At 40.3% G+C, this 27,872-nt stretch overlaps 1 protein-coding gene across 4 annotated transcripts in view; it reads right to left on the minus strand.

Moving 5' to 3' along the window:
- Nucleotides 1–7,671: 7,671 nt before the first annotated feature.
- Nucleotides 7,672–27,872, minus strand: part of Khdrbs1 (KH RNA binding domain containing, signal transduction associated 1) — a 40,446-nt gene continuing 20,245 nt past the window's right edge. Inside the window, exons 6-13 of one of the 4 annotated variants that reach the window (XR_006857136.2) lie at nt 27,528–27,729; nt 26,989–27,056; nt 25,426–25,484; nt 23,253–23,366; nt 22,743–22,936; nt 20,048–20,108; nt 10,124–10,343; nt 7,672–8,356 (exon numbers count right to left, since the gene is read on the minus strand). Coding sequence is in view for 2 of the 4 variants with exons in the window: in XM_046468887.2 (XP_046324843.1) it covers nt 22,839–22,936; nt 23,253–23,366; nt 25,426–25,484; nt 26,989–27,056; nt 27,528–27,729 (541 nt within the window). In the remaining 2 variants the exon portion in view is untranslated. Of the gene's footprint in view, nt 8,357–10,123; nt 10,344–20,047; nt 20,109–21,595; nt 22,937–23,252; nt 23,367–25,425; nt 25,485–26,988; nt 27,057–27,527; nt 27,730–27,872 lie in introns of those variants that run through there. The other 3 variants (XR_006857135.2, XM_046468887.2, XM_046468888.2) reach the window with 3 other exon arrangements.

The following is a 27,872-nucleotide window of genomic DNA, read 5'->3' on the forward strand; positions in this document are numbered from 1 at the left end:
AACCAATTGAATGAATTATCTAATAGATATCTACAGAGCTTACGGTCAAGTGGGAAAATATGGATAAACAAAATTCTGTAGTATGTAAGAAGGGAATGATTGGCATGGAGGAAAAACAAGAGAGGATGGAAGTTTCCAGTTTAAGTAGGATGGGCAGAGTAGACTTCACTGAAGACACTGAGTTAGTCACACACAGAAACCATGAGAAAGGGAACATTCCAGGCAGAAGGAACCACCAGTGTAAGGGCCCTGGGGCACAAGTGTGCTTAGTGCATTTAAGAAATACCAAGATCATGCTGGGGGTGTAGCTCAGCGGTAAACTGCTTGCCTACCATGTTGAGGCACTGGGTTTGATTCTCAGCACCGCATATAAATAAATAAAACAAAGGTCCATTGACAACTTAAAAAGTATTAAAAAAAAAAAAAAAGATCATGCTGGGAATGGTTCCACATGCCTGTAACCCCAGTAAGTTGGGAAGCTGAGGAAAATTACAAGTTTGAGGCCACCCTCAGCAGCTTAGCAAGACCCTGATTTGAAAATGAGGACTGGAGCTATAGCTCAGAGATAGAGCATCCCTGGATTCAATCCCTTTTTACCAAAAAAATAATAGTAAGGTCAGTGTGGCTTTACTATGTAGAGTTGTGTGGCTTTTACTATGAATGAGATGGGGAGTCCTTGGAGGGTCTGAACAGACCCCCTCCCATGCTGGGGATTGAATCCAGAGCCTGTCAGGTAAGCACTCTACCACTGAGTAGTGTCTAAACTTCCCGCAGTGTCTAAACTTCCTAGGTTTTGTTTTATTTTTGAGACAGTCTTGGTCTGTTGCCCAGGCTGGTCTCAAACTCCTGGGCTCAACCAATCCTGCCTTAGCCTCCCAAATAGCTGGGACTATAGGCATGTACCACCATGCCCAGCTTCCATTTCAAAGAACCACTCTGCTCTGTGAAAAAAAACTTCAGGGGCACAAGGATGTAAGCAGAGAAATGAGACAGGAGGCTATAACATTGATCTTAGCAATGAGATTTTGATGCTTTGGACTACCTTGGGTAAGAAGATGAGACATGGTTGGATTTTGGATTTGAAGGTAAAGTCAACAGGACTTGACATCTTGGATGGGGGGGGGGGTACATTAGTCCTTACCTGGGGGCAGAAAGAAGTTGAGGCTCAGGGAGGAAAAATAAACATCCCTGGGTCACTAAGCAGAGTAGAATCCAGTACTGATATTTTTCTTTCTTTCTCACTCCCCCACTCCATTATTTACTTATATGCATATGCAGTGCTGAGAATCTAACCCAATGCCTCACACGTGCTAAGCAAGTGCACTACCGCTGAGCCCCAGCACAAGTCCTTAGTCATTTTTATTTTTTTTTGAGAGGGTCCTACAAGTTGCTGAGACTGACCTCCAATTTGCAGTCCTCCTGCCTCAGTCTCCCAAATAGCTGAGATTACAAGTGCATACCATCATGCCCAGCTGAGATTTTTTTCAAAGAAATTCTGAAAAAAAAAAAAAATGGAAAAAAATTCTGATAGAATTGGCCTCATTAGAGGGTGCTAAATCTAAAATATATCCAATTTCAAACCCTGAGAGCCTAACACAAACTGGCACATAAAGGGCATTCAATTTGTATGAGGTTTGCTACATGAAAGTAGTGGCAAATCAGCTCTTGAAAGGAATCCTAGGGCTGGGGTTGTGGCTCAGCAGTAGAGCGCTTGCCTCGCACGTGCGAGACCCTGGGTTCAATCCTCAGCACCACATACAAAAAATAAATAAGTGAAATACAGGTGTTTTGTTCAACTACAACTAACAAAAAATTTTTTAAAGGAAACCTAATTAGTAAAAAAAAAAAAAAATGATTTCAGGAATATTCTACAGAAAACCAAAGCCAGACCATTCTTAGCAATACATTTTAATTCATCAGGTCAATATTTCTTAGCAACTACTACATCCTGGGCACTGGCGATACAGAGGTAAATGAGTGGCAGTTTGCCACTCATTAGTGGGGAGACAGAATAATTGATATATTAGGCAGTATGTACCAAGTTCAGAGGCAGACAGAGGGTGATTTAACTCTGATGGGAGGGAGTGAAGATTTCATGAGATGACATCAGTTTCCGAGATGTGTTTGCTTGTTGTGCTCCTATCAGGAAGCAATGGCCTGCATCTGGTAATTGCCTATGGGGTTGGTGGTAGGGAAATGTGTTACTGTGAATCTGTTACATGGAAGGTGTTGGGGTTGTGCATAGTAAATACTAATGTTTGCTAATGCCCAGCATCCATTTCTCCTTCTTCTGGTAAGAAAACCAATTTTCTCTTGGTGAACTACCTTTCCTTACTCAGTCCATTTGTGGTTTGGTGAGATTGCCTTACCTTGCAGTTCCAGTGGGCAGATGACCCTGAATTGGCAAATCATAGCATTCCAATATTCCTGCCACCCCAAGCTAGTGACTGATGACGTTGGGGGAAGTGTCAGGCTAAAAGACATACAATCCCAGGATCTATAATTAAACTATTGGGGGAAAATTTTTTATTCCCTCCTGGGATGGGTAAGCAAATATGATATAAACTTGGAGCTCTTGGTGGCTACCTTGCCACTTTTGGGGAAGAACTTAGCTGACAAGGAAACATATCAAGAAATCACCATCTAGGCTGGAGATACAGCTCGCCCTGCTTGCACAAAGCCCTGGGTTCAATCCCCAGCACCATAAAAAATAAATAAATAATAAAAAATTTTTAAAAATCACATTCTGGCCAGGGCGCAATAGTGCATGCCTATAATCACATCAACTCAGGAGACTGGGGCAAGAGGAAGGCAAGGACTAGGCTAGCCTGGACAATACAGTCAAGAAAATAGAGCTGGGGCTGTAGCTCAGTGAGAGTGTCCCTGTGCTCAATCTTCAGTACTGCAACCCACTCACCCTTGGAAAAACAAACAAACAAACAAACAAAAATGAAAACAATATATTGTGAGGCTGGAGATGTGGCTCAGTAGTGGAATGCTAGCCTAGCATGAGGCCCTGGGTTCAATCCCCAGCATTGCCTCACTCCCCCCAAATAATCACTTTCTAAGGGCATCATTTAAACTTCTGGATCCAACCAAACCTGAAGGCTTATTGGACTTTCCTGTCACAAAAAGTAACAGAAACAAGTTTGGTTACCTGATAACTACAACTGAAATAATTAAATATACTAATCCTCGTATCTACCAGAAACATCTAGAGATTTGATCTTTTCATATCTGCCTCCTATAGAGTCCCTAGAAAAAATAATCATATGATGGCAGGATATTGGTTAGCCTCTTGTCCTCCAGCTCTGTAACTACATCTCTGCTGCTTTGTGACCTTAAAGCCCTCATATCCCCTCTCTGAGCCTCTATTTCCTGAGTAACTTGTTCTCTATTGGCTCTCCCAGGAGTCTTTGAGGAAATGCCACTGGCTCCAGGGCAATCCTGTGTCCTTTTCCTTGGTCATGTTATTCTGGGGCCAAGGCACAAAGCTGGCTAGTCTGTCCACTAGATAGTGATTTTCAACCTGGACTATGCAGACAGCTGGTGGTAGATAGAGGAGATGCTAAAACCACAGGATAAAACAACACAGCTTTCTGGAAGCAGTTTTGTCCAATGGAAAAGGCATTTTCAGTATTAAAATGTAGTTGTTGGGGGCTGGAGTTGTGGCTCAGTGGTCGAGTGTTTGCCTTTCATGTATGAGGTACAGGGTTCGATTTTCAGCACCGTATGTAAATAAATAAAGGTATATCAACAACTAAAAATATATTTTTAAAAATGTAGTTATTAGGCTGGGGTTGTGGTTCAGTGGTAAAGCACTTGCCTAGCATGTGTGAGGCACTGGGTTTAATCCTCAGCACTACATAAAAACTAAATGAACAAAACAAAGATATTATGTCCATCTACAACTAAAAATATTTCTTAAAACTCTAGTTATTAAGAACATCTTATCTGGAGCCAGATTTATATGGAGTCAAATCGCAGCCTCACCACCTATTGGCTGTACGACTTTAGGAAGTTACTTAACTTCCCTATGCCTGTTTTCTCAAAATAAAGTGAGGATGGAGTTATTTTCTACACCGTTTGCAATTATGACGAGGATCAAGTTAGTCTGTTTAAAGTGTATAGAACAGTACCTGGTGCCTAGTAAGTGCTACTTAAATATTAGTTATTATCAAATCATGTATTATATATGATTGAAGGCTTTGGATAATGTTACCTGCAGTTCTATCCCAGACTGTCAGGGATTTGCTCTCTCACTTTCTCATGCCAGTAAGAATACTTACATCTCATTTTCAATATAGAAACCTACAAGAAATTCTAGACATCTTCATGTTCTTTCAAATTCTTGGGTCATCATTTTCACTCCATGCATACATTAGTCCTCCCATATAACCTTCCACCTCAGGGCCACCTACTCACCAACCAGTACTCACCTAAATATCCCCTGTATGAAAACAATAAACCATAGGGTTTTGATAGCTAACGTACTTGCAAGTGTGGAGGTAATGAAGATAAAGCATGAACAAAGGTGCAAGGTGGGCTATGTTCCAGGAATGAGTTCATCTTCCCTTAAAAAAACTGAAGATGAGGTTGAAAAAATAGGTTCAGTTCAGATCACTTGAGGATCTTGAATGCTATATAGGTAGTAAGGAACTTGGATTTACATTCCAAACAGACTTACTTTATAATCTGTTTCATCTGTAAAATTCTGATAATTCCTCTTCATTGTTGTGAGAATTACTGATGGAGATAAGTACATGGGAGAGAAATCCTGTATGAGAAACAGTGACCCATCAGGAGGTGGAGAGGATTTTTTTTTTTACATTTATTTATTTATCTATCTATCTATCTTTAGAGCAAACCATCCCACTTCTAAGGATGGCCTGAAATTCAGTCTCACATTAGTATTTTATTCTCCTGCAAGGCACATCTTAACCACCAGAGAGCGCCCAATACAAAGAAACCAGAGCATTCAGTTCACAGAGCACAGGAAATTAAGCTGGGCATCTTTGGGCAGGACATGAGAATCTTGGAGCTCCTCAATGGTAGGGGTGAGGCATGCTGCACAACCTAGAGTTTGGTCATATAAGATAAGGGGGGCTGGGGTTGTGGCTCAGCGGTAGAGCGCTCGCCTAGCACGTGTGAGGCCCTGGGTTCAATCCTCAGCACCACATAAAAATAAATAAATATTGTCTCCCACTACAACTAAAAATAAATAAATAAATCTCTAGAGGACTAGGGATGTATCTTAGTGGTACAGTGCTTGCCTGACACGCATGAGGCCCTGGGTTCGACTCCTACCACCACACACACACACAAATGGTTCAGTAAGACTAATCAACCATTCTTAAAGAAGAAAAAAAACAATCTAGGAAGGTGGAAGAGTAGGGAAAGGAACCAGGTTATTTGGGAGCTTGCCTCCATCAACATCAAGACCCATCAACTCTGCCTCCAAGCCACTAGATGGAATTTCTTGGAATACTGTCAGGCCAGCTAGTTTAGCTAGACCTGGGAAACTAGATGGGACTGCAGTGTGAGGGAAGGGGAAAGGAAGAGTGAGAGTCTTTAAGAGTGGTATCTACGTGGCATCAGACCTTAGCCTCTAGGTCCATCAGAAAAGATGCTGTGATCTAGTTCCTTCAGGATATTTTCAAATCCTTTTTTACCTTGTCTTTCCACTTATCTGCATAAAGACAAGAAGGGACTTTTTTTTCTATTATAAGTGTCAAAATACAGGCCTAAAGAAATATGAACAATTTACCAAAGATCACAGCACAGTTGGGTCTGTGTTCAGTAAGAACAGCTTGAGGGGGCCCAAGTAAGGAAAGGTAGGCAAAACAGCCTTCAGAGTGGTAAGCACTCGCTCCTGGCCAGGCCTCATACAGGCCCCTTCTAGGTTCAACTCTGCTTCTAGACTCCAGGCTGCAGGCCCCACCTCCACACTTCCACCACCCCCTGAGAGCCCATCACCCTGGCAACAGCCAGAGAAAGGTCTTTCTAAAATATTTATGGCTCAGAACAATCCAGAGGTTAGGGGAAGGTTGATGTCATCCTTCTCCACTTGCAGAGGTGACCCACATGTAGGGTCACCAATTCAGAGTACTTAAAGGAAGATCCCTAGGGACTAAATGGGAGGAGGGTAGAGGGTGTGTGCTACAGGTGATAGGACTGCCAATACCTACTGGGCAGGAATAGAGCAGGAAGGATGTGTTGAGCAGTGTTATGTTTAGACCCCACGCTAAGCATTTCAAACACACTTCATTTGCTTCTCAGACCTCCTTAAGTAGAAAGGGATTGTTATCCTACTTTTAAGGAGTAAACAGGCCTGAAAAATACAGGGATTCGGGGTCTAGATCTATTTTGCCCTGTAAGCTTTCCAGTAAAACTTCAAATAAAAATCCTACACCTAAGGGTGGAGGGGTATGCCTGCCGAGGGTCCTCACCAAATGCAGACTCCTCAACGACCCACTATCTGTAACTAGGATGCCATCCGGCTCCCTCCCCACTGCAACTCCTCCCTTGTCTGGTGAACTGAAAGGACTATGGCCACAAAGTAAGGTCTAAGAGACTAAGAAGCTAAGGAAAGTACAGCCTCAGCGGCCAGCCTTGGACTGAGAATCACCAATGCAGAGTGACAAATTTTTTCATCTAGGACTTTCCTAGTTTTAGCTCTGAAAGTCCCATATCTCAGAAACCTGACAGTTTCAAAGCACTTGTAGCTGTCTGATGAAGCTTTTTCTAACCTTAGCCAAGTTATTTATTCTTTTTAAGCCTCAATTCCCTCACGTGTAAAATAAACATAATGGATTGGAGGATTAAATGAAACAGTGCATACAAATGCTTGACATAGCTGGGCATGGTGGTATTGACCTGTAATATCAGCAACTTGGGAGGCTGAGTCAGGAGGATCACAAATTCCAGGCCAACCTCAGCAACTCAGTAAGGACCTAAGCAACTTAATAAAAACTTTTTTCTATTTTTTTTTTAAAGAGAGAGAGAGAATTTTAATATTTATTTATTTTTTTTTAGTTTTCGGCGGACACAACATCTTTGTTTGTATGTGGTGCTGAGGATCGAACCCGGGCCGCACGCATGCCAGGCGAGGGCTCTACTGCTTGAGCCACATCCCCAGCCCAAAACTTTTTTCAAAAAAAAAAGGCTGGGGATGTGCCTCAGTCGTAAAGTACCCCTGGATTAAATCTTTGGTACCCCCCAAAAGGTATAATTAGCTACTATTTATAGTAATCAACAATGAAGACACGCAGGTTCAGATGTTCAACAGCTTGTCCAACGTAAATCAACTGACTTCAAGGTCCCTTTCCACTACACCTGCTAAAAATGAATCTAAGCTCATTAAAATATCCTGACATAGTTAAAATGCAGACAGTCTTCCTCCTTAAACCCAGTCCTAGCTCTTGGTTCCTTTGTTAGGATAAATAACCTGAAGGTCTTAGGGAAGAGTGCAGCACTGGAGGTCCCTAATCTCTCAAGAAGCTCTGTAAATCTCAGCTAGGCCTAGGACCCAGGAAATCAGAAGCCTTTCAAAAGCGGACTTCCTCATCCTTCAAGAGAAAATGTTAAGGCAAACCATTTGGCCCAGTATAGCTCTAGAAGGGGGGCTTAGGCCCTTTCCCAAAGCTAAGAGAAGCTACCAGAATGGGACCATTTATCACTTGACCAAACCTTTATTGAGCTCCTCAGGGGCAAATACTGGTTGGAAAATAGAATACAGATGTAAAGTAGAAAAGCCCTACCTTTCAAGAGCTTTTTTGAACAAGTAATCAACAATAAGAGAAAAACAGGCTCAGCAAGTAATTAACCCAAAGTAAATGAACCTCTGCATTTGGTTTTCCCTTAGCCCATTACTGAGGAGATGAGGATTACTCTCTGGAAGTATCCAAGGGCTCTGATGCTGACAGCCACCAAAGAATTTCTGTATGGTGTGAGGAATAGGAAGTGAAAGTAGGGTGTTTCAGTCAGTTCTGTGACAGATTAAGGGGAAGCAGACTGGAAATGGCATAGTGGGAGGTGCCAGTCTACTGATCTGGAGGGCCATGCTAGGGACACATTGTTAGTTCCACTCTTTTAAAGTCTTGAGTAGGCTGTTAATATCACAGAGAACTGTTAATATCACAGTCCCCTACTGCCCTGAGGATTCCATTCTGAGTCTAAGGACTCTTAAAAGGATGATCCTGGCTGGTTTTTCTGTGGTTAATTCAGACAGATCAAGAGGTGGGGTGTGACAGAACTGTTGATCTCCTCTCCATGGTTTCTCTGTGCTCAGCAAATGCCCCAGGCCAGCCTTTAAACAACAGGTAGTTCTCTCCTGGTTACTGGAGTTCTCTGACAGCTGCAAAGAAACAAAGTGGAAATTAAGAAACATGATGCTGCCTTATCAAGGGGTTTCCCAGCCTCCCATCCGGCTAGGCCGCCTTCCTTCAGTCCCCCCATCCCATAGTTCAACTCTAGGTGTTTCCTTCAGTACACAGATTTCTAGGTACGCAGATGAATGGAAAAACAGCAATCCATAGCCTATTAGCTGTCTCTTTACTCTTAGGTAATAAAAATGGAGTCCCACACTCTATACCTCCCATCCTTGGCCATGCCTGAGTAGAGTGACCCAGGAAGGCCTTAACTATAGAAGAGACACATCCTAAGCCTGAGGCACAGGAAAGGGGTCTCTGATCTCATACTAAAGCCTATAGCAGTGCTTCTCCTTTTTAAAAAGACATTTATCCCCCCCCCACCCCAGTCAGTAACCCGGAACCTTAATTTTCAATATTATCCTATTACAAGACTTCCTCCCAACCCTCCAGTGCTGAGATTGAACCCAGGACCTGACACATAAATACTGGGGACTGAACTCAGGGCACCACTGAGTTACACCTCCAGTCCTACCTACAGGCCTTTCTCATTTTGTTGCCCTCACCTAATAAGGTTTCCTATAGAGATGTATTATCAGCAAGTGAAGTTTAAAATCAGAAATCTGAGCCAGAGGTATGGCTCAGCAGTAAAGCACTGGCTTATCTTGCTGGCGACCCTAGATTTGATCGCCAGCACCGCACACAAAAATAATTATTAATTAATAATAAAATCAAAACAGAAATCTAGAGTTGGGGATAGCTCAGGTGGTAGAGTGCTTGCCTTGCATGCACAAGGCCCTGGGTTCAATCCCTAGCACCACAAAAACCAACCAACCAAACAAAACCCAGAAATCTAATGTTATTCTCCACCAGTCACTAATTTAATGGTCTTCGGTGATCCCCTCAGAATAAGGTATAGTTTTCTACTTCACCTTAAACCTGCTGCAGTTTACCCTCTGCTTAGATAATGTGCTCCATGTCCTTTCCCCAAACCAAGCCCTCTGCCTAGCTAAAAGCCTTCCTTTTGTATCAGTTTAAACACTATTTGCCCAAGGAAAACCCTAGTTAAGTTGTATACCCTCAAAGCATCCTATCCTTTTCTTTTTAGAACTTGTCATAATCAAAATTAGCTATGTAACTAATGAGTTATCTGTTTAGCGTCTGTCTCCCCAAATATTCTGTTAAGCCAGGACCATTTTATGTTGTTTACACTCCACCAAATCTCCAGAGCCTAGCACACAGTAGGTGTAATAGTCAATATATTTTAAAAAATAAATAGGACTGGGGATATGGCTCAAGCGGTAACGCGCTCACCTGGCATGCGCAGGGCGCTGGGTTTGATCCTCAGCACCACATTTAAAAAACAAGTAAATAAATAAAGATGTTGCGTCCACCAAAAACTAAAAAATAAATATTAAAAAAATAATAAAATAAATAAATAAAAGAACAAAAGTGACCATTTGTACTGATTTCTGGAGACAAGTTTATGAAGAATTCTATCAGAACACAAGGTATTTCTTTTTCCTTTCTTTTGGCTGTGCTAGGTCTATCACTGAGCTACACCCTCAGGCTTTCTTTCTTTTTCAAAGGCAGATGAAGAATTTGTTTCCCACATTCCACCACAAAAAGCTGAGATGGGGAGCACCCACCTCTAAAGCTGCTGGAGTCATAAGACACCAGAGAAGAATTACCCTGAGTCAATCTGTTCCCAAACTCTTCTATCTCAAGTTCTTATCCAATACCGTGCATGGTACCTGGTGGAAAGTGATTGGCTGCCCTGAACTAGACCAAGCCAGGCTCCAGAGGCAGACAAGGGAAAAGCCCTTCTTCACATCTTAATGTAGATTAAGATCAGAAATAGTAGCCAGGAGCTGGGGATGTGGCTCAAGCGGTAGTGCGCTCGCCTGGCATGCGTGCGGCCCGGGTTCGATCCTCAGCACCACATACAAACAAAGATGTTATGTCTGCCGAAAACTGAAAAATAAATATTAAAAAATTCTCTCAATAAAAAAAGAAAGAAATAGTAGCCAAATTTCTGGACATGTGTGCTATTTAGCTGATTAATTTGGGCTGATACCCTGGTTAGCCTCACACTATCTAGAAACATCAAGTTTTTTTTTCCAGGAGTCCAACTGCCCCTCCTTGAAGCATGAATCTGCCTATATCTAGGTGGGGAAGGCACAGGACTAGCCTGTGCCCCTGCCTAAAATGCACCCAAAACCAATCAGCACAGTATGGGAATGTGGACACTCACTGCTCAGCAGATCTAGCATCTTTGGTCAAGGAGTGCCGAGAAACTGAGGCTCAACCATATGCCTATGAAATTCAATTCTTTTCCAGATACAAGTCTCCTTTCAGAGGAGAGATGGTTAGGTGAATACTAAATGAGAATGTTCACTCGGCACCGAAGTCCCAGAACAAATGATAAAGAGTAGAGGACTCAGGGCTGGGGATGTGGCTCAAGCGGTAGCGCGCTCGCCTGGCATGTGTGCGGCCCGGGTTCGATCCTCAGCACCACATACAAACAAAGATGCTGTGTCCGCCGAAAACTAGAAAATAAATATTAAAAAAAAAAAAAAAAAAGAGTAGAGGACTCCAGCTCAGGGCTGGAAAATTGATTCCAGGTGTCAGTGAACATTTCTGCTCTGTATTCCCCCAACAAAAGGATTTAGTCTGTAGCTTGAGTGTAGCCTTCTTGGGAGCTCAGGGCAGCAATCAGGCCAAAGTAAGACTACAGTGCAATGCCCACCATAAGGCCTTTATTTCTAAGGGGCTTAGAAGAGACAGGCCTATTTCCTAGGGCAGGAAACAAAAGAGGGGGTAGTTAGGCAGTTTGGTGTACTTTTTTCCCCTCCCCCTAACAGCTAGCTATCTCAGACAGCGGTTTCCAGCCTGTCTGTTCAATGCTATTAAATATTCATCAAATGTATGCTAGCTTTAAACATGCAATGACTATTAATCTGAAGAACAGGTAGTACGTGTGGATCTACAAAGACAGAAGGGGAAGACTCACAAGGATTAATCTTTTACCTTCAGGAATCTGGAAAACAAGTCAGGGGCACCCATCCTATACATATACACCAATATCAGGAACTACTTTCAGTGTAAGCTTATCTTCTGGCTACTCTAGTTACAGAGGAGACTAGAAGGCAGCAAAACAGGAGTGGGAAGACTTGGGTCTGAACTCCAACTTTCTGACACATAAGTTTCCAACTCTACATACCAGGTTTAATCCTCACCTCTTAGTGTTATTTTAAAAAATTAAATGAGATGCTGTATATGATATCCCTAGCACAGAGTCAGCACAGAATTTAAGGCTTAAAATACAGGCAGAGACCTCATCCATTCATGACTTGAAGAGAACGGTAATGTACCAAAGCTTTCTTCTATCAGTGGGTCAGAACCCTGAATATTGGTATCTGATTCACAGGTTGAGTGAAAGGTATAGGATGTGAGGAGACTCCATTAACAAATGGCAAAACCCTAATATCTCGTCCTCAAATAGCCCAATACCTGGATGGAGAGAGGATTCTGTCTTGAGAAAGGCAGGAACCAAAGACCTTCAGGCAAGAGGGAGGCAGGAGGAAGTCAAGGGAGATGATTCCCTTTACCCTACCACAAAGGAATGATGCCATTAAAGTGGCAGAAAGCTTCTCTTTTACTTCTATTTCCTACCTTGCTGGCACAATGACAGAGATGTAGTTCAAGCCCCTCCTTATATTTCTTTCTTTCTTTTTTTAAAGAGAGAGAGAATTTTTTTTTTAATATTTATTTTTTAGTGGACACAACATCTTTTGTTTGTATGTGGTGCTGAGGATCGAACCCGGGCCGCACGCATGCCAGGCAAGCGTGCTACCGCTTGAGCCACGTCCCCAGCCCCCCCTCCTTATATTTCTTAAGGCGTGAAACAGTTCCCTAAACTTCAGCTTTACAAAAGCAACACTGGGGTTGTGGCTCAGCAGCAGAGCGCTCGCCTAGTATGAGCAAGGCCCTGGATTTGATCCTCAGCACCACATAAAAATAAATAAATAAAATAAAGGTATATTAAAAAAAAAAAACACAATACTAACCTATTTTTCTAGCCTATACATATAGCTAGTATTTATTACATGCTTACTACATGTTATGCTAAATGTTAGTTTCATTAGCTCACTCAATCTTTACAACTGTACTGTTTCGTAAATGGTATCTACATTTTATAGATAATAAAACAGATACTTACGGAGGCTAACACACATAAGATCCTCAAAACTAGCTTTGGAGGAGGTAGAACTTAAAATTTGTCTATTTAAAGCCATAATAAAATGGTATGGTATTTGTTTCAGTGTGGCAAATTCTTAATTATCAGGGCTGAGGATATAGCTCAGTTGGTAGAGTGCTTGCCTTGCATGCACAAGGCCCTGAGTTCAATCCTCAGCACCACAAAAAAAAATCTTAATTATCCTTTAAGATGGAACTTAAATGTTACTCTTTTTCTTTCCTTTTTTGGTACTTAGGATTGAATACAGAGGCGCTTTACCACAGAGCCACATCCCTGTCCTTTCAGAGACAGGGTTTCACTAAGCTGCTAAGGTTGGCTTTGAATGTGTAATCCTCCTGCCTCAGCCTCCTGAGCTGCTGGGATTACAGGTGTGCACCACTGCACTTGGCTGTCACCTTCTTTCTCTGGCATTCCCTAAGCCTGTCTCCTACAGGTCTCTGGTATTCAGTGCAGCAGCAGAACACCATCATCTTCTACTGTAACAATGGAGAATTTTCTCCCATTAAACTGTTTCTTGAGGATAAGGACTACAAATTGGATGCAGAAATGTGACTCAGCATAGCCAGCATAAGGCCTAAGTGGTCTCAGCAAATGTTCACTGTAATAATATTCCTGCATAGGAAGTCTTCTTCCAGGACACAGAATGACTAAAAATGTTCCCTAAGACAGTTTTGGCTTGGCAGTTGGAACTTCTAAATTCCATTACATGGTTGAAATTGATCACAGAACCCAAAATCAGACTGCCTGAAAATGAATCTCAGTTCTGCTATATAACAGCTATGTGGTCTTTGATAATTAACTTTTTTAGACCTCAGTTTCATTATGTATAAAAAATAGAATAATATCTACTTCACTGGTAGAGAAAATAAATAAACATTAGAATTGACAAAATGTAATATAGTAACTAAGACTTTTTTTCCAGGATGCATCTCACATTTGCTGTGAAAAGAAATCATGTCAGTTTAATTGAAAGTGTTTTTCCTTTGCAGCACTTAATGATTCATCTCAAAACAAATATCCTTTACAGTTAATGAAATAAGGTATTATTTTATAGAAGCAGCATGCTTTCAGAACACAGAATGAACTCTGGTATACAGAGAATGGTATACAGTAATATTAATATGCTCCTCTCCCAATTTGCTATGCAACCAATGTAAATTACTGAATCTCTCTAGAATCATCTGCCTCACTTGTAAAAGGGACACACACAGTAGGCATTCAAACCAAGTTCTCTTTTCCCTTAGCCAGGCAAAGTTACCTATTTTCCCTTTCTTACATTCCCCTTCTTTTAAATGAGGTAAAGATCAGCAAATGGGACAGACTGAAAAGTAGTAAAATGAAGAAAAAAATTTAAATTACTTACTACTAGCACAGATAGCAAACAGTAGCCTCTGTATGTTCACACAAAGAACAGTATATCAAAAGAAGGAGCTCATTGCTGCCTTATGCATTCTAACCAAGAAATGATCTTTGGGCAAAGCCTTGGAGGACACAGAACTTCAAAATCATGAGTCAAGCCAGGTGCATGCCTGTAATTCTAGCTTCTAAGGAGGCCAAAGCATGAGGATTTCAAACTACAAACCAGCCTGGGCAACTTGGAGACCCTCAGTCTCAAAACAAAAAGGGATGGGGATGTAATTCAGTGGCAGAGGGCTTGCCTAGCAAATGCAGCGCAGGGCCCCGGATTCAATCAAACAAACCTGAGCCAAACATCCACCACCACCTCTATCCCCATCCCCCTTCTGCCCCTGGTTCAGGAGCATTCTGCATAAGCATAGACAAGAGGCCAGCTGGGTCCCAAATCAAAGGCTGTTATTCCTGAAACAAAAAACAATCTAGAGTCTATTCCATCACTGGTAGCCAAAAAGCCCTAAAAGTTGCAGATGCACTTCATTCTTAGCCTGAGGCAGAGGATGGCAACTGGGGGGAAAGAAAACAAAAGTGGAAAAACTCTGAGGCTATTTGATAACTGCTTTATCCCTAGGTAAGGAAAGATGAGAGTGTTCCTTCAGCATTAAGTGTCATTGCTATGAGTCTGCAGGCTCTATGGAAACAGGGTGAGTGAGGGTTGATAGTGGGAGATAGATATGCTGGAGCTAAGTTTCTGAGCTTCTAGAACTACATGTGGCCATGCATAATACTAGAACAGTTTCATTCCCACTTTTAACAGCCTACAGTATAATGCACAGGACATGCTTTGCAGTCACCCATACAGGGATCAAATCTCAGCTCTACCACTCATAGCCAGTCTCATAGTGATGCCAAAGCTAGCCAATCAGCTAATATTTATTATTTAGTAGCTATCATGTGTCAGAAATTGTATTAGTCAACCATTTTTAGTAGTACCTACTTCAAAAGGCAGATCTACAGATGTCTTGTGCTTTTAATTGGGGGTGGGTGGGGTGTTGGGGCGAGTTTACTGGAAATTGAACCCAGCCCTTAAAAAAAAAAAAATTATATTTGGAGACAGGGTCCAATTAAGTTCCTGAGGCTGACCTCAAATTTCCAATTCTCTTGCTCCAACCTACTGGGATTATAAGCATGTGCTACCATACCAAACTAGACCCATAGGTCTAAGGTCAACTGGTAATTTTGTTTTTTGTTTATTCACTCCTGAGGACTGAAATAGGGGCACCTTGCCACTGAACTACATTCACAACCCTTTTTATTTTTTGAGACAGAGTCCTGTTTAGTTGCCCAGACTCATCATGGATTTGTAATTTTCCTGCCTCATCCTTCTGAGTTGCTGGAATTATATGCGTATGCCACTATGTCCAGCTTGGTCAATTGATTTCATTTATTTATTGATACTAGGGATTGAACCTAGGGGAACTTAACCACTGAGCACATCCTTAGCCCTTTTTGAGACAGCCTTGCTAAGTTGCTTAGGGCCTCGATAAATTGCTGAGACTGTCCTTGAATTTTCGATTATCTTGCCTCAGACTGCTGAGCTGCTAGGATAACAGGTGTATGCCACTGCACCAGCTGATCACCGATTTTTGACAAGGACATCCATTTAATGTTGGAAGATTAATTTTTAAAAATATTTATTTTTTAGTTGGACACAGTATCTTTTATTTATTTATTTTTATGTGGTGCTGAAGATAGAACCCAGGGCCTTGAATATGCTAGGCGAGCGTTCAACTGCTGAGCCACAACCCCAGCCCCAAGACTAATTTTTTCAACATCCAGATATTCACAACAGAAGAATCTGAACCCCCACCAAAGAAAAACGGCAACAATAAGAAACCTTTACAATTCAATCATAAATAAAACAGACAAGGGCTAGGATTGTAGCTCAGTGATAGAACACTTGCCTAACATGTAAGGCACTGCATTCAATTCTCAGCACCATATATAAAGGTCCACTGACAACTTTAAAAAATAGAAATTTATTTAAAAAAATAAAAATAAAACAGACAAATAATCTAATTTAACAGCAAAGGATTTTTTTTGGGGGGAAGGGAACTTTACCGAGTCGTCCCCCCACCCCCCACTTTTGAAATAGGATCTTTTTAAATTGCTCAGGCTGGCCTCAACTTGTCATCCTTCTGCCTCAGCCTTCTGAGTCACTGGGATTACAGATAAGCTGGCAAAAGTAGGTAAAGGATTTAAAGACATTTCTCCAAAGACAAATAACTGGCCAACAAGTACATGAAAAGATGTCCAATGATAGTAATTAGGAAAATGCAAATCCAAACCACAATGAGATGCCACTCCATATCCACTTTGATGACTATAATAAAATGGAAATTAAAAAATGCTAGTGAAGATATGGGGAAATTAGAACCCTCATGCATTGCTGGTGGGAATGATGGAGACTTTGTGAATAATAGTTTGACCATTTCCTCAAAAATTTAACATAAACCAGGCATGTTGGCATACACCTATAATCCCAGCAACTCAGGAGGCTGAGGTAGGAGGATCGAAAGTTTACAGCCAGCCTGGGCAACTTAGTGACACCCTGTCTCAAAATAAAAAACAGGGTTAGGGATGTGTAGCTCAGTGGTAGAATGTTCCTGGAATCAATTTTAAAAATTGAGCAAACTTCTAATACTCGGAGTTGTCTGCCTCAAATGAAAGGGACTGCTTATGTTGTTATTTGTTTGCAGTGCCAGGGATCAAACCCAGGACTGGATAGGCAAGTGCTCTAACACTAAGCAACACTCCCAACCCCTGAAATAGATTGCTTTTGAAAGCAGTGTTTCTTATGACTTTGAAATACTGATATGTAGATGAAACTTGAAAACATATGAAAAGTGAAAGTCAACCAGAAAGGGCACATCTACACAATTCCATTTATATGAAATGTCTAGAATTGGCAAATTCATAGAAAGATTACTCAGGGGTTGGAGAGAGTGAGTAAATATTAGTAGGTATCATACTTTCTTTTTGGGATAACAGAAATATTCTGGGAAAAAAAATCACTTTTAAATTTCACGTTATATGGCTTTTTTCCCCCCTTCCTTATAGTGTTAATAGAGTAGCATTTATTCCTGCAAGATGAGCTGGGACCCATAGAGGTTGCCTATGATGTATGAATTTCATCTCAATTAGAAAAGAAAACCTTTACTAAACTGTTTAGCACATGCCTGTAATGCCAGCAGTTCAGGAGGCTGAGGGAGAACAATCACAGATTCAAAGCCAGCCTCAGCAATTCAATAAGACTGTAATCAACCTAGTAAGACCCTGTCTTAAAATAAAAACTAAAAATTCAAAAATAAAAAGGAAGGGGGGTGGCCTGGGGATGTGGCTCAGTGGTTAAGTGCCCTTGGGCTTAATCCTGGGTACCAAAAAGAAAAGATCAATACCTTGTTTTTTAATTTACTTTTATGTGGTGCTGAGGATCAAACCCAGGGACTTATACATCCTATGCAAGTGCTCAACCTCAGCCCCTTAATGACTTTTTTTTCTGATGATAAAGAGTCAGAGAAGTTAGGGATTTGTTTTTGTCTAAGGTGACAAAGGCTAAGACCAGGCAGCACCAAGACAAGTACTCAATCTTGCTTGGCTGCAAAGCTTACAGAACTGTAATAAAGTTCACAGGTAGTGAGTACCAGAAAGTTATAGAAAACACTTGGATTAACTAAGATACACACAGGAAAGACAGATCACCAGCAAACCTGATTCTGCCTTTTCTATTACAAAGCTTGAAAATGAAACAGAAGTTTCCCCAAACTTTTAATCCATTTCTCTTGCTGATGCTGCTTTTTTCCCTACAGTGCTGGGGATCAAACCCAGGGCCTCGCCATGTCACACAAGCCGGAGGAAAAGGAGCTGGAGATACTGGTCAGAGGATACAAAGTAGCAGGTATGAACAAGTCTAGACATCTGACAACATGAGGACTTAATTATTACTTATTTTGCAGATGGAATTCACACTAAATAAGACTTAAGCTACTCTTGCCACAAAAACTATGTAAGATGATGATAATTTGCTTCACTATAAGTTTTTAATAATCTATATATATCCCATATCATGCTCAATAAATATACACAAATAAAATTTATTTATAAAAAAGTCTACCCTGCAGGCTAAGGTTGTGGCTCAGTGGTAGAGTGCCTGCCTAGCACAGGTGAGGCACTGGGTTCGATACTGAGCACCACATAAGAAAATAAAGTTTTATATATATGAATAAAGTTTTATATATGTGTGTGAATATATGAGATAAATAAATAAATATTGGGGGGGAGGAAAGAAAGTCTACCCTAGGAAGAGTTGAAACTAAATCCTTTTAACTAAGGGATTTCCTCCCCTAAATTTCCTAGCCATTAGTGTGACCAACATCAAACTAGGACTTCCTGAGTGCCAAGAACCATTCACCCAGGTTTTGTACACATGACTCTCCTTAAAGCCTCAAGATCTCAGAAGTTCCTGGCTGAGAGGCAGTTTTAAAAGATGTGAGTTCTAAGAGGTCAAATTTTCACTCTCAAAAGCTCTACCTTTGGCTCACCTAGTTAAGATCCATTCTCCCCTCAGTGCCATCCTAACCCTAACAACTCATTCAGGAGCAAAGGGAATAATCAGTCAGTCAGTATACCTTGATGGTTTCAAGCAACAGGAAGGCTCATTATTGATAAAGCCCCACTTATAAAAACCAGGGTGTTAAACTTTAGGCAAAGTGTTCCTAGGAAGAAAAAATACTAATATTTACTATATATAAAGTGCTGAATTGTTTGGCCTTACATATTACATTTGCCTTTTTGTGGTGCTACCTATCAAATCCAGGAACCCACTCATGCTAGGTGAGTGCTCTACCACTGAGCCACATCCCTAGCCCCAGGCTCCATATATTTAAGAACTCCTATAATTTGCCAGTCACTATGAGATTATCACCATCTTCCTCCTCCAAATGTAAAAGACAAGTATTAGTTTGGAGTCACTGCACAAAAGATAGCTTATAGATTCAACTCTGGGTTTGTCAAACTCCATGTCCTTTCTACTACACCACAATATCCCTACAAATGGTCTCCTAAGTGTGAGAAATGCCTCATTCCTAGATTAAAAGCAATATACTATAGGGTTAAGATGAAAGATTCTGGGATCAACTTGGACTTGATTTTCAGTCATAAATATGTGACCCTGGGAAGTTACTTAACCTCATTAGGTCTCAGTAACTTCTGTAAAATATATTATACAGTGCATCTCTTTTTTTTTTTTTTTTTTTGTGGGGGGGTATCCCATATCCATTTCCCTTTGCTGTTAACACTTCAACTTCCTTTTGAGGAATTAGGTCTTAAAAGCATATGACTCAAGGTAACGTATGTCCAGCCTGACATTCCCTCCCTAGAACCTAAATCTTAAGTAGGAGAAAGAAACCAAATATAGTATATGAGTTTATTTATTCCAGTGTGTCCAAGCAGCCAGTCTCTGCTCCAAGACCATTTACCACTACTGTCCCAGTTCTCTCTAGCTGCTATAGATCCCAAACCAAATTTTGTTTCTTTATTTATTTTTTTTAACCTTATTATTATTATTTTTTTAATGTGGTGCTGAGGATCGAACCCAGGGTTTTGCACGGGTGAGGCAAGCACTCTACTGCTGAGCCATAACCCCAGTCCCCCAAACAAGATTATATTTAATGTGGGAGTTCCTAACATCATTCTAATAAATTCCCTTTTATTTACATTACCATTTTGATGATTGTAACCAACTGAACTTCAAATGAAACACTGTTGACAGAACAAATAAAAAAGGGATTCAAGGGATAAAAATTGACACCATGGGGGATCTTCTTAGCCATTAGAAGTAAACTTACGGTCTATCAAGTAATGTAAGTATAGTTGTGTTGTAAATTTGAAATGGCTGTAGGAAAGATTAGCCCATTTATCATCTTCCAGGGTACTTCCTAGCGTAATTGTTTTACGGTTATGATAAAAGGATCATCCTCCTTAACAGAAAGCCACTGTAACATACCTGACATGGGTCTTTACTACTCATTCTATTCCAGGAAATATCTCAAGAAGTTTTCAATCACCTGAAAATGGAGAAATAAGAGATCAGTCTTTTGAAGAGGAAGTTCTACAGACATACAAAAAACAAAACAAAAAAAACCCAAACAACAACAACAAAAAGATAAAGAGATCCTGCATGCAGTTTACACATTACAGGAAAGAAACATGCAACTTTTAAGAAATTTTAAGTAACATTTCACTGTGAATATCAATATAGGGTCCTATGAGGCTCATCCTTGTACATTTTAAAATAGCTGAGCAGAAAGCTTTACTTTGGGGTGCAGCAGGAGGTCTAATCTACAGTCATTGAAATTTTACAATGTGTCATTTAAGATGTCAGACTTTGTGCCCAGGTTACATTACAGTTCACTTGTGATGGGCAGGATTATTAAGAGTTATGGCTAATTTATGCGGCAGCATATGGTTTTTCTTTTTACAGCTATTTTTATTAAACAAGTTTTGCAAAGTTTTAACATTAAAATTAACAGCTAAATAATTGTTTATGCAAGTTGCTGTCACAGTTTATATAAAAGAGAAATATGTGCTATTAAAATCAGACATTTAGGTTACCTTTGGTTTTTTGCGATGCATGTTAGCTTTACACATCCTGATTCTCTTGCGATAATTTTCCTTTAAAAAGGGGGGTATAGAGTGATCTCTTTTCATCAAAACAAGACATAATGCCCTGAAAGCTGACTTCAAACCATGGTTGAAAATTCAGTTATTTACACTTTATCACAATCTACAAATACATTTTTTGTTGGTGTGTTTTTAAAAGAAAAAAAATGTCCATCATGCACTGCTGCAGGCAGCTTGGCACTTCATACAAGAGGATTTTTCACCCCCGAGCAGTTTAGGTGGCTCTCTTAGGGAAGGCATGAGAACCCTGAGAATTAAGAGAGAGGAGTGGAAATGGGGCCAACCAATTCCATATTTCCTCTCTTGATCATGCAGGAGGGAATTCAGGGCCAGTCTATCATGCCAAATACTGCCCCAGGCCAGCTAAGTTATTGACAGCATTTCTGGGATTGGAAAGCAAACCATTAAGGATACCCAGGGTTTGCTGGATTGTCATATGTAAAGGCAGGTGCTATCCCTTTCTGAACTCAGTGATTTGGTGTCACTCTTTAGGTCCACCTAGGGGATTTAACAAGGTGCAAACAAGGGTGGCTGGCACTTTAAATATGGAGACCTACATATGAAAACCAATCCAAGTTTCAGTCAGTTAGTTGGGTTTTTCTCTCCAGATATTAGAACTTTTGATAGGATTGGTTAAAACTGCTTTCAACAACTTCCAGGGGGTGAAAAAGCTTTGGTTATTTTTAAACTAAAACTTAACAACTCAATAAACTTTTTTTTTTTTTGGTAAACTTAAAATAAAATCCCCCCCACCACTTTTAAGAATGTCTCCAACTTTTAACAAGCCCATTAACTTTAGAGTTAATTTAAGTTTATTTAAAAGAGAAAAAACTATTTTATTGTCCACCCAAAAAAATGACAATTCATCACATTTACTTTGATTAAAAAAGGACTAAACTTTATTGACAAACTGCTGCAGACATTTTGACATAAGTTTAAGCTACCTATTTAGGCAGACTTACACATGTAGCATTTAATCTTCAGAGAACAAAATGGGAGGACGGTACAAATCCAATTAGGACTTTAACTTATGTACAAAGTGGATTTTGATTCCTTTTTCATTCAGCTGCAGTGTCCCTTTTTATATCATGCTAGTGTTGAGACATACTTGACTATCTTGGGAACAGTTCAATATTGACAACCGTCAACTTACTGAAAAACTTCAGCTTTTGGCCCCAATGTCCAAGTGAGCTTTATGTGGAGTGCAGAATCTCAAATGGACAAAATACTTTTTTGTCTTCCTGAATACTGAAACTTTAATTATTAGTACTCTTACTGAAAGATTGTGGCTAAAAAACACTACATCAAATTAAATTTAGATGGCCAGCCCCTCTGCCCCAATCAACCTCTTCAAAACTTACTCCCCCTAAGTATCTCTCAACACTGTATGCCTGGGGCTAGATTTCAAAACCCACATAATGAAAAAGTCAGTTTTACAAACCTAATTTTGTTGTTGTTGTTTTAAGTCAATTAACGTTAATAATTGCATCAACTATTTAATTCATGAGGATCTTTCATATTAAAATTTAACTTAAGATTCAATCGCCATGTGTTTTTAAAGGAAACATTTTTAGAGACGTCTGAGCTCACTTTTGCATGGTGGCACCTACTGCCGTTAACATTTGTGATTTTAAATCTTAAACAGCCCTGAATTTTGAAATGTAGCCTAGTTTGGGATTCTGCAACTACAACTTTACGGGATGCCTCAAATCAAAACTAAGAGAAAGTTAACAAGCCTTACTTCAGAACCTTTAAGCAAGCAATGTCACTTTTGAAACTAACAGGTTTGTGGTTTTTTTTTTTTTACTCAACTTTTTTTTATTATAAAAGGTACATTTCTGTTTATATTTAAACAACAAAGAAAAAAGCATCTACACACTTAAAAAATTAATTCGATATTCCTAAATCTATTTTAACTCATTTTAAAATACTACATACAGAAGCCAGAATGCAGAGTTAAGAATGGAGGAAGGTGGGGAGAAGAAGGGGACCACGAAGAAAAACACTTAGACAATTACTTGTCTGTTGTGGGTAAAGCAACAGGAATCCTGGGAGATACAAGAAATCAGTAACAACTTTGCTCATAATTGATATTTTTCCCCTCCTGTTTGATTTTAATAACGTCCATATGGGTGCTCTCTGTATGCTCCCTTCACTGGCCTAGCTGGAGGGGCCTTCAGTGACGGCCTGGTCCCATTCCAGTCATCTTGGCCTGTGGGAAAAGCGAAGACAGTTTATAAACCATGTGTCAATGGCATCTGGGGATAAGCAAGGGTAGGTCAACCTGGTAAATATCACCAACAACACTGCTTTTCTTTCAGTGTCTTCATACCTCATTGGAGGTCCTTGTTCTCCACTCCAAACCTCCTGAACAGTCTGGACTATTTCCCACAGTTTTGAGTGGAAAGACAAAAGGGAACAACTCATAAAAGGCTGGCATTTACTTTGCAGTAATCTCCAGGAGTGAGGTTCTCCAAAGGCAACATGACTGATATACCCCAGTACCCAAACCTGGATAAACCCAATACCTTGCAGCAAGAGGGAATCATTAATCTCTGTGGGTCTACAATGGCCTTCTCTGCTTCCAATTTGGTAGATTGAAGGAAGACAGCCTCTTTCTATGCAACTGCAAGTCAGGTTCCCTGAGAAGAGAAGTGTTGCCTGGCTCTTTGGCAGAAGCAAGCAAGGGCCGTATTTAAATGAGACCATGCACCAGCAGAGCTGGTACTTATTGCTCTGATCAACAGAAATACAATCAAATATTGCATTTGCAGAATTTTTGGAATTCCTTAGATCCTTTCTTATGTCAACAGCAATGAGAAACAAGACAATATGGTTGACATTTACAAATGGTTTTCCATTGACAGGGAAGTCTGGGATAGAGGATCATTTAATTCTACAAATTGTGTTTAAGCTTATTCTTATCACACATTCTCACACCTTTCCCATGGCAGTTCTCCAGCTACCCACATTCACAAATACCTCCTTCCATCACCACAGGTCTTAAACTTCTATATGGATCTAAAGTTGCACAGAACCCTATTTATATCCCTAGTATAATACAGATGTCCATCAATTTCCAGGAGGCTTCTAGGTACCAACAAAACAATTTATTTTTCTAATTCCGTTTATAAAGGCAGAGATCAGAACAGATTTAACTGTGGCAACATCAGACTAGGAGCACAAGGAGCAGCCTGCCTCCTTTTAGTTCAGTCTTTTCTCTAGCAAAACAGAAATTCCGTTTAGTCAAACACATACAGAGGCTCCATTGTACTACCTCACCCACCGGTGGAGGGAAAAACCCGATGCAATCATACTACCCTTCTAAATAATGGCATATGAGCAGAGAAGTACAATGTAGCTGATTGGCTACTTCATACCATGCTGAGGGGTTGGATTCAGGCTGTCTATCTGTGGGAGGCCCTAAGACTGTCCATTATTTTAGCTAGGGCTAAGGAGAGACTGTCAATCACTGTCTTCAGATGCACTCTCAAATGTTCAGCCAGCTCCTTGCTAAGCACTCTCTTGAAGTTTCCCAGGTATGTAGAAAACACCTCACATTTAAAGAGCTGCTCTCTGCATCCAATGCCACATGGCACTCCCTTTGGGGCCAATTAGCATGGGATCATAATTGGCTCATAAGGACACACTTGAGCAATGTGTTTTTAACCAAACTTCAGGCCATTCCAGCTTCTACTGCTCTCTTAGGATCAAGGACTGAGTTGTCTCCAAGCCAGTATGGAGCTTGATGCCAGTAGTGCCCTGACTGGTTCCAGCCCTGCAGCCTCTGATCTAACAGGCACTACTTTTGCCCACTAACCTGCTCTAATCCATTCCTTTTCAGCTTGTTTCTACACATTGAGATTCTTTTTGTTAGGATCCAAAACTTTTTAAAATATTTTTTAAGTTGTCAATGGACCTTTATTTTATTTATTGATATATGGTGCTAAGGATCGAACCCAGGGCCTCACAAATGCTAGACGAGTGCTCTATCACTGAGCCACAGCTCTAGCTATGGTGGAGCTGGGCATGGTGGCACACACCTGTAATCCCAGTGGCTCGGGAGGCTGAGGCAAGAAGATCAAGTTCAAAGCCAGCCTCAGCAACTTAGCAAGACCCTGTCTTAAAATTAAAAATTTTGGGCTGGGAATATAGCTCAGTTGGTATAGTGCTTGCCTTGCAGGCACAAGGCCCTGGGTTGAATCCCCAGCACCACCACAACAAAATATAAAAATGAAAAAATTTTAAGAAAGGGCTAGGGATGTGGCTCAGTGGTTAAGCACTCCTAGGTTCAATTCCCCCACCACACACACACACACACACACAAAGAGGTGGGGTAGAAGAATATAACAAAATATGATAAAAATTCTTGTTTCCTACCAATATGGCTCCAGAAACATAACCCAGGTCTAGGTATCCCCTGACTGAAGTAGAAAATGATCAGTATTAGCTTAAAAATCTGCTGCTCCAGCCCAGCTAACCTGGCATGAGCCCTAGTTTAAGAATGTACTTAGCTTCCCAAGGGTAACAGTATTACCACCTAACTTTCCTAATCCCTCTTTGGACCATACATCATAAAATTTAAATAAGAACAAGACTCCTAATGTCTATGAACACCAGGGTCTTATAAAAATCCAGTCATCAGCATTCTCCCAGGCACTTACTTGGTCATTTTGCCCCACCCTAGAAAATAAGACATACCATAAGCTTCATAAGAATCTTGAACCTCCCCATGTCCATAGTCATAATATTCTGAGTCCCTGAAAGCCAAAGACACAGGGTTAAAAAACTATAGCGAAACAATATTTTAGTTCCACCTTTCTCTAAAATATATCCATACCTGTCATTTCATTGTGTGCAAAATACAGGGAAAAGCCCATTTTGTTCCTTCCCTAAACCCCAAAATATTTTCAAAGTACACATGATGAACTACTCCTCCCACAAAAAGATAAACTATAGTAAGGAAAAATGGATACCACAACTAAAAATGAATAATTCTAAACTGACCCTCTTAATGAAATTACAATAGACACATATTCACAGGGATCACTGTGAAGAAAAAAAAAAAAAAAAAAAACAGAAAAGAAAAAGAGCAATTCTGTCCCTAAAGTAGAATTCTGAGACTAATTTTCAATCACAGATAAGACACATGTGCACACAAACAGAATGGTTTAAGCTAAATGGAAAAAAAAAAAAAAAAAGGAAAAGGAAGAAAGAGAAAAATCCAGGTTATGGTAGGGAGACTCTAGCTTCCTCTTAAAAATTCAGGCAATCTTAATGTGGCTGGGTTTTATTTTCCTTGAACTCAAGGTGCTTCATCACTGAGTTATATCCCCAACGCTTTTTATTTTTGAGACAGGGTCATGTTAAATTGTGGAAGGCTTTGCTAAGTTGCTGGGACTGGCTTTGAACTTATGATACTTCTGCCTTAGCCTCATGGGTCACTGGGATTACTAGTGTGTGTCACTGGGATTACTAGTGTGTGCCACTGAGCCTGGCTTGGGATACTTCTTAGTAAATCAAGCTAAGTGTCATGGTGCATGTCTGTAATCTCAGCAATTCAAGACACTGAGGCAGTATAATCAAAATTTCAGCAATTTAATGAGACCCGCTCTCAAAAGTTAAAAAAAAAAAAATTTAAAGGAGTGGGGAGGTTGGCAGGTGTAGCTTGGTGGTAGACAGCACGGTGGTGCCCCTAGGTTCAATGCCCAGTACCAAAAATAAATGAATAAAATTTAAAAAGCGGGATGCTGAGGATGTAGCTCAAAAGTAGAGTATTCCTGCTTTTAATCCCCAGCACCGCAAAATAAATTTATTTAAATACATTTTCTCTATTTCCATGTAGTTTTTCATCTACTATTCACAGATTCTAAATTATAATTCTAGTTGGCACATGCTGATTACAGTGGCATGTGCCTATAATCCCAGCAATCTGAGAGGCAAAGGCAGGAGGATCGCAAGCTAGAGGCCAGTTGGGCAAATTCAGAGACACCCTGTTTCAAAATAAAAATTATACTCTGTAGAGTAGAATGGCCCCTCGGCTCACTCCTCAGTACCAAAATAAATAAATTTTTGTTTAAAAATTATAATTACTATCCAAATTTTAGAGCCAAGAATGTACCTCACAGATGTCAAAAGCAGAAAAGATACCTTTCAAACCATGAGCCATACTGCTCCTTAGGTCTGTGTAGCTTAAATATCTCAGTTCCCCTAATTCCATGTATCCATCCATCCTAGGGTACCAAACCACACTGCCTGACTCACCCTTGGCTCTGGCTGTAATAGCCTTCGTAGCCTTCATAACTCTGTTCCGCATATGTATCATCATATCCCTAAAATAAATAAAATGAAATAGGTTAGAATCAGAGGAGAGAGATGCTAATTATATCCCATGTGAGTATGATAGGCTTCTGGATTAATAGGACATAAAATTTTCCTCCAAAATAGTAACACCCACAATAGTCAGTCAAGAGAGAAAGGGTTACCAAAAACCTCACACACACGCACACATACACACACACAAAAAAATATCTGATGCCACAGGACAAGTGTGGGCTGAAAGTACAGTATAAAATTGAGCTTTAGTAGGAACACATTCCTTAGTAAAACACTATACATTAGCTTACTTCCCATTTAATTTACATAGATATTAAACTGTGCCTAAAAATGGAAAAATCTCATAGGTCAACACTCAGGGCAGATTACAAATCTTACAGGTATTTCCTGCTACCTACATGAAGGGTCATTCAATTTTGACAACCTTTTAGGCATTGAGAAATGTACATTGTTCAAAATATTCTTACATATTCTTCATATGTTTCTGGTGCAGGGGGTGGAGGCAAAGGTATTCTCTGGATGCCTGCTGTCCGTGCTCTTGGTGCTGGAGCACCCCTCACAGTAGGTGGAGGTGGCACCCCTCGGGTCACAGTGGCACCTCTGGTGATGGCACCTCTCACTGGGGTACCACGCACCAAAGCTCCCCGAGGGGGTCCAACACCACGGCCCCTATAAAAAGAAAATTTTTTTCAAATAGAGCATTTAATAAAGAGGTCACTTTCATCTTCAGATTTATTTGCAAATTTTGGAGCTAGATAGATTTTACAATGCCTTAACTAGACTATCATTAAAGCATAGAGCAATGAAAGTAT

This window comes from Marmota monax, unplaced genomic scaffold, assembly GCF_021218885.2.
Source record: "Marmota monax isolate L192 unplaced genomic scaffold, Marmota_monax_Labrador192_F-V1.1 WCK01_AAM20220418_F8-fsc00008, whole genome shotgun sequence".
Taxonomy (NCBI): domain Eukaryota; kingdom Metazoa; phylum Chordata; class Mammalia; order Rodentia; family Sciuridae; genus Marmota; species Marmota monax.